Raw genomic sequence first — 7,374 nt, 5'->3', positions numbered from 1 at the left:
GCCTTAGCTTTTCGGACGTCCCCGCTCCGGTCACATCGTCCGGCTGTATTCAATGCCGCTCTTGGCAGAAATGCCAGACCAGGGCAGCAGGCTGCAGAGGAGGCTCTGGGCTTGTCGATATATCCTCTGGGGAATCGAGCACGGGCTCAGGCTGGCTAGCGTGGAGCCGATGTGCTGCAGGTAGTCAGTGGCCAGCGGTTAAGGACAGCGACAGTCACCCCAACTTCCAATACGGCGCAGTACTCCGCGGACAAGCGCTCCCCACAGACCCCACGGCAGCCAAAGCTGCTCTGCTCAGGGTTCTGCTCGTTGAATTAACTGCCTGCTCCTTCCTGTCCGAGCAGGTCTGCTCTGCACCCTGCGAGGCAGCCGTCAGGCAACACTGCTCCAGCCTGTGTGGGAAACGCTTCCTCTGAGCGGCTGCCCGTTGCACTCCGCAGCGAGCTCCTGGGGGCACAGCGCTCTCATCCGCCCGAGAGGTTTGGGATGAGGAGCTACCCCCAGGTAAGATCAGGATTCTGCTCCACGACCCAACGGCCTGACACAAGCCGCCCAAGCCAGCCCGAGAGCAGCCTGCTGAGCTCCAGGCCGGGTCACAGGATCCTAGGCCACAGGAAGCACGACCACGGGCTTCCCTGCCGTGCTGCTGGACAAACCCCGCGCCACCCGGGCCAGAGCACGCCCAGCACTGGCTAACAGCAGCATTCGCTGTCACTGGCGCCAGGCTCGCTCCCGCTCAGAATTCAGCGTGCAGACCTACCGGGTGACCTCCCCGAGCCGCTCCCAGAGGAGTCGGGGCAGCTGGGGCACAAGCAGGTCACTGCCAAATCCCGCTAACGTTGCCCTCCCCCCGGCTGCACCCAGACCGCTCCGAGCAGGCACCAGTCCCCAGGGCTGGCCGGGTTTGCTACACCGCCGTTTTGAACCGAAAAAACAGCGCGGCGTCTGCTTAGGGCACCCCACCGCTCATCAGTGAAGGATATAAGATTGTCCAGGGCGGATGCCCGCCGTTGATGTACAGGACGTAGGTGAAGCCATCTTTGAGGACCCCTCTGATGGAATAATAGTAGGGAAGGTAGTGGTGCTGCTTAAAGTCCCTGTTTTCGTAGAAGTTTATTGCTGTGTTGTTAGTGGTGAGGACGTGCAGGTAGATGGCTTTGCAGTGATCCTGGGCGGTTGTGGAGATGTGGTCTTTCAGACTTTCCAGCAGGAGTGAACCTGTTGGAGGGAAGAGCCAGAGTCGCAGCGCCGGGAGGGTCTGCAGGGCCCAGCCGAGACCTCCCCACGCCCAGCGTCCGAGCAGCGATTGCCCAGCACGCGTGAAGACCCCCGATCCTGCCCGGCCCTCGCAGACCCCCTCGACGACAGGACCATGCTAGGTGGTTTTGGTACACGCTCTGCTCACCGGCGAGCACGGCTTCACAAAACAGAATAACCACGATGACGAACCGGGCACAGGAATGTGCCGGCAAGGCCCATCCCCAGCCTCTCGGGGGGAAGGTCCCCGAGTCATTTCCAGTGCCATCACTTCCATCCCACTCACTTATTTTCAAGCCATTTACAGCAGCAGAGCACCGAAACAAGACTTCCCAAGCAGCTCACTGCATCTGCTGAACTCAAAACCCTCCCAGTTCTCAGATGTTAAGACCCGTACTTAGGAGGAGAGCCAGGGCATAGTCACTCTCAACCTGGATTTTCTTTCCGAAAGCAGAGAAGGGGGGCTCCAGCCCCAAGAGATGAGACTTGGAGGTTCATCCAAACCACCTCAACGTGGCCCGAAGGACCCAGCTCCGCTAAGTCACAGCGGTGAGATCTGCTGCTGTTACCCAACCCCCAGCCCAGCGCAGGGTCACTTGATGCTTGGTAGGAGTGTGTGTCAGCCCAGCACAAAAAGACACCGAGACATCAACAGGAGAGCAGTTTCCTTTTGTGAGGAGAGGTTCCACTCTGCTGTCTCACGGACATCCAACTGCCCTCTGGTTTAAGAATAGCAGGGAACTAGAAACCAAAGCCTTTTAACGTCTGCCAGAGAAAAACCAGCGTAAGCTTCAGCGCTTAAAAGTATGCCTGGGGTGAAGTCTGCTGCACGACAGGCTTGGGCTTCAAACACAAGGAGAAAAACTCTCCGGAGAAAGGTCTCAGAAAAAGCAGCAGCAGGCAAGCAGCTGCTTTAGGTTGTTTCGCTACAGGTACAAGCCCAAAGGTTTTGAGAGGGCACCATGCTATGACAGATACAGGAAATACTGACACTGAAAGGACAAAATTCCAGCAAGATGGAGCTGAAAACAAACCCCATAGGATTTGGAAACTGAAAGGGGACTCAAAACAGCCCCAACTTTACAGAACACACCCCTTTACCACCCTCTCTGTACATTGTTCTGTGCGAGCATTTCTCTCTTTGTAGAGAAAATTCATCTCCAGCAGCGTTTCAGGACAAGTTTGAAATGCGGTGCTCCCCCCGAGGACTCTCCTGCTCCTTTCTTGATGGATTCTATCCCTTTGAACCCTCCTAAGCATGACCAGGGAGAAGGGAGGACCCCAGGAAGAGAGGGAATACCTGTATCCACTGAAGAGCCTCCAGATGTGCAGCCCTGGGTCATGCTGCCAAACCTGGCCTATTTGCTTTTGCAGATCAACGATACAGATCATGCCTGGAATCGCACCAGAGGGCACCCACTCGATGGCAAAACACCCCCCGCTCGAGATAAGCCCTTCTGCCTGCAGAAACACCCCGTGCTGCAGCAGGCATTGAGAGCTGACAGTTCCACACGTCCCACTGATCTAATCGTGTCCAAGTTACACGTTTGCCAGTTCCCCTTGGCTTTTTCTAAATGCTTGGTCTACCAGCTGAAGGTTCAAAGCAGGTATATTTTCTGCCTCGGGGACCAGGATTCTGGCACCCATGAAAGAAAATGGCTCTAAAGCCCGCTCCAGGGTGAAGTCCTGTCGTCTCAGTGTCAGCCTCAGCAGCAGGAGTGTAAGATTTTGGTGTGCTCAGCCATCCCCTGGGAACAACACGGACAAAGCCCCGTCGTCTTTGGAGACATCTGCACGTTGTGGCGTGCCTAAACCAGCAAAAAGATGTCAGCACACCTGCACGGGCACCAAGAAGGGGATGTGAGTGCAGCACCCTCCCAGCCACTGGCACCAATCACCGACGAGCTCGTCTCAAAGGGGGATTGCAGTGAAACGGTGCGGCTCCTCCAGTCCCACCTGCCAGCCACACACGACCAACGACAGCGACAGAGTTGTCACTCAGCAGCTTCTTACCTATTCCGTGTTTTCGGAACTCCTTCACCACACCAAGACTGAGGATGTAAGCAACTTGAGTGTCCACAGGAAAATTGGAAGCTAGGATGTCTCCATCCTGAGTAGAGAGAGAACAAGTCTTTAGTAGGGTAGCTGGGGAGGCAAGATTCCCGCACTGGAACATCTGAAAAGGCGGCTACAGCAGGAAACTTCACCGAACAGTCCCAGCTGAAGCTTCTGGAAAGGAGATGGGGAGTTAAAGAAACCAAGCACGGTCCCGTAGGGGTTATTCCTACTTTCATATTCGCATACAGGATACTTTCGCATCCTTTACCAGGAAGGGTTCAAAGTGCCAATCCTGGAGTCACACACCAGCATCTGGATCAAGCCCAGTCGGTAGCGCCTGCCCGCTCCATCCGAGCTCCGTGTCAGCTGGGGATCTCTGCACTGCGGCAGAGGACAAGGAGCACCTTCTACAGGCGCCGTCGCCTGGAATAAGCCCCCAGCTCTCGGCTTGGCTGGAACAAGAGCCTTCTGTTAGGGTTGCTGAAGATGTACTTCCGAGTTTGACGAGCACGGAGGTGCAGCCAGACAGAGTGAAGAGACCCGTGCCACTCGAGGCTCTCGGTGCCTACAAATGTTACTGTTTAATCATAACACGGATGGCCTTTTAGAAGTTACGCACTCTCTGCAGTGCCCCTGCTTTTCTTAATCCTCCTCCCTGTGCTGCTTTCCCTCCACAAACCCAGTGCTCTTGTCCAGTGCCTCCAGTGACCACCTCTTCCTCACCTCTCTGCTGTCCCGTGTTGGCTTTCCTGGCCTCCCAGCTCCGTGACAGCCTGGGCTTCCTGCGGGTTGCTTACCTCAGCTTTGCGACTGAGGCAGTGACGGTGTAAAGGAAGGAGTTTGTGCGGGAAGCCAGAGGAGTGACTGGCCCGGCACGGCTCAGGGAGTTCAACCCTTCCGTAAGAAAGGAAGAGGTTTGCCCTCCCTCAGCCCCGGTCGCCAGTGATGAGCAGGCACACTGAGAACAGCCAGGCCGCAGTGAAACGGCCGCTCCACAGCCACTTCCGGGTTACGCTCGCACCCCGATCTCCCCGTGCAGCACGTCAGGCAGCACGCTTCCCATCGGGCCACAGCCGCCTCGCCCCAGCAGGAACGGCCTTTGCGGCCCCTCACGTGCGCGGACACAGCCCCCCTGCGCTCCAGTAGCTGGAAACGGGCACGTTCTTGGTTTCTGAAATTAACCCAGGATCACACTTATACATGTCTGGATGGAGAGGGGGGGAGTAGCCCAACCAGGTCCCAGCGCAGCGAACCGTGGCAAGAGGCGGAGTACCTCAGATGGAAGCACAATTTAGCACAATTTACCTCTTTATGCACCTTTGTTCTGCTCTTGATCTCTGCCACTATCATTCCCACGATGGAGCCTCTGTACGTGGCTGCGAGGGAAAAGAACTTCTTGTTGGAAGTGATATCTCGGTACCATGAGTCAGGGTACCTGGGAAGGAAGAGAACAGGAATGTTTGGGGACACAAAGCTCATGGCGGCAGGCAGTGCCACAACAAACGTGGGACTGAAATGCTGCTCAGCTGGAAACGGGCAGCAACATCTTGAAATTCCAGTCCTGGAAGTGCAGGCCACTGGATTTCACACAAGACCAAGGGCAGAAAGCTCACTCCTGAGAGGGCTGTCTCCTGCAAAGACACACAGCCAAGCAGCTCAGCCACACCTCAGTCACACGCTCTTGCTATGCTGCTAATTTAGCTCATTCCATGAAATCTGAGTTCGGAAGTTATTCACTTTTCCTGTCTTCACCGCTGCACGGTGCCAATAAACACCAAACAGCTGCTGCACCCCGTTCGGCAGCGTGGCTTCTTTCAATTGCATCCAGGCAGGAACGCAGGCTGCGCGTGAAACGGCCTCCTGCCAGGCCAACTTTTACACTCACTGCCCAGAGCTTTCGCTTCCCTCTTCAGCAAGTTATTTTTGAACGCGAGATCCATCTGCCCCCGTCTCGGAGCGTAAGGAGCTCATTAATTTGGTACACGTGTGAAAAAAATCCTGCATATTGCTACCCAAAAAATCACCTCGCCAGCCTCCAGCTCTCCGCCTCCTTCCGCAGTGATTAAAGGGAAACGAGCGTGCACGGACTGATCTCCAAGTGAGGAAATCAGTTTTCAGCGTGCCTTGTGTTTAAGAGAAATCTACAGATTCAAAACATTACGAGGGCTTTTGCTGGTTTGTTACATTTCATGCAATCTTTGTTATAATCTGCTAAAAGCCTCTATAAACCTTCTCAACAAAGCTAAACAGTCCTCGAAGCTGTGGTTTCGCTGGATGCTTTACGCCAGAAAGCCACCACTGTCCCCCAGGAAAGCTCCTCGTCCCCGTGCTTGTGCAGACACAATCATTTACCGAACAGGGGCCTGGGGAACTGACCTGGGACAGACGGGGACCAGCTTTACGCCAGCTCTTGGCGAGCAACAGCGATCTCAGGCACCAAGTACTGTCCAGTCTCCCCTGGGACTTCTGGACAGACAGACCCTTGGGAGCAGTTGCTCCGGGTCGGTTTGGTTCAGCTCTGAGGGTGCTTTCTCAGCACACACTCCAGAACACGGCTTTCTTTCACAAGCACAAGGATGCTGTCCTTTTTCATAGAATCATGGAATGGTTTGGGTTGGAAGGGACCTTAAAGACCATCCAGTTCCAACCCCCCTGCCATGGGCAGGGACACCTTCCACTAGACCAGGTTGCTCCAAGCCTCATCCAGCCTGGCCTTGAAGACATCCAGCGATGGGGCATCCACAGCTTCTCTGGGCAACCTGTGCCAGTGGCTCCCCACCCTCTCCGGGAAGAATTTCTTCCTGATATCTAATCTAAACCTCCCCACTTTCAATTTAAACCCGTTCCCCCTTGTCCTGTCACTACAGACCCTTGTAAAAAGTCCCCCCCAGCTTTCTTGTAGCCCCTTCAGGCACTGGAAGGTGCTATAAGGTCTCCCCAGAGCCTTCTCTGCTCCAGGCTGAACAAGCCCCACTCTCTCAGCCTGTCCCCATGGCAGAGGGGCTCCAGCCCTGTGAGCATCTTTGTGGCCTCCTCTGGGCTCACTGGAGGCGTGCTCCTTTCCCCATCTCATACACAGTCCTTCCCAACAACCTGATCCACCCCCTTAATTCCAAAGTCCATTTTTCTGCCAAAATCTGCATACAGGAACTTTCGGATGACGTTAGGATCCTGCAGGACAGGCAGCAAAGGGCCACTAACAGGAACACCAGCACAGGGCATAAAAGATCCGGAACCTGGTGCTCCCTTAGCCACAGCCCTGCAGAGCCCCTGGTGTCAGCTCCGAACTGGACCAGCGCAGGTTCACACCGTTTGTTTCTAGTTCCCTGCCATCTCACGCCCCAAACCAGTAACGTACTCTATTGGGAACCAGTCGCCACAGAGCTGTTTCACTGTGTCTATGTCATCGTGGCAGAGCAGGCGCAGGTTTACGTCCGTAAGTGCAGTCTGGGGCACGTCCTCTGTCATTCACGCCTGCAAGAAAAGGAAGCACGTTAAGATTCCGACTCTCAGCCTGAGTCGGGCATTTGCAGCAGGAGGTTCCCAGTACCAACAAAGTCGTTTTTCCTAGCAGAACGAGAGAGATGAAGCAAAACATGGCAACGTTAACCCGAGAAGCAACACAAAGCCCTGTTGCCCAGAGGATAAGCGAGCACAGGCCAGCGATGCTGCGTGTGAAGGAGCGTGTGGCACCAACCCCTTCCAAAAAGAGCTCAGGATGCTGCATTAATGACGCCAGCAGTGCGCCAAGCGTACTTTACGATGCACGGAACTCTTCAACTGCCTGTGGAGGACCAACATTCTGTTAAAACAAAACAGAACCCGCAGCTTAAAAAGGAAGCGTGGCTCAAAGAACATTTGTAAAGTCCTCTTACACGATCCCGTCGTCTCCAGTTAGTACGTATGCAGAGGATCCAGATTCTTTAAAATTAATGTCTCCTTTCATTTCCCTCCTTCCTACGTGCTCCAGCTCCACGAGGGCTGGCTGTCCAGGTCAGCAGAGAGCCTTCACATACAGAGACCCCAGGGTACCCTTCTTTCAGCGCAGCGCTACCACCC

The 7,374-nt window shown here is 55.0% G+C and overlaps 1 protein-coding gene across 1 annotated transcript; it reads right to left on the bottom strand.

The window, feature by feature from the left end:
- Positions 1-30: 30 nt before the first annotated feature.
- On the bottom strand, positions 31-6,792 carry NAA60 (N(alpha)-acetyltransferase 60, NatF catalytic subunit). Its single transcript, XM_010151351.1, has 5 exons — positions 6,674-6,792; positions 4,621-4,750; positions 3,271-3,367; positions 984-1,218; positions 31-187 (listed from the first exon to the last, which is right to left on the bottom strand). Exons 1-5 carry the CDS (start codon positions 6,781-6,783, stop codon positions 31-33), a joined length of 729 nt encoding a protein of 242 aa, XP_010149653.1. The 5' UTR covers positions 6,784-6,792.
- Positions 6,793-7,374: the final 582 nt, after the last annotated feature.

This window comes from Eurypyga helias, unplaced genomic scaffold (genome assembly GCF_000690775.1).
Source record: "Eurypyga helias isolate BGI_N326 unplaced genomic scaffold, ASM69077v1 scaffold6535, whole genome shotgun sequence".
Classification (NCBI taxonomy): domain Eukaryota; kingdom Metazoa; phylum Chordata; class Aves; order Eurypygiformes; family Eurypygidae; genus Eurypyga; species Eurypyga helias.
Note: the sequence above shows the minus strand (reverse complement) of the source record. Positions and strands in the feature narration are given on the sequence as shown.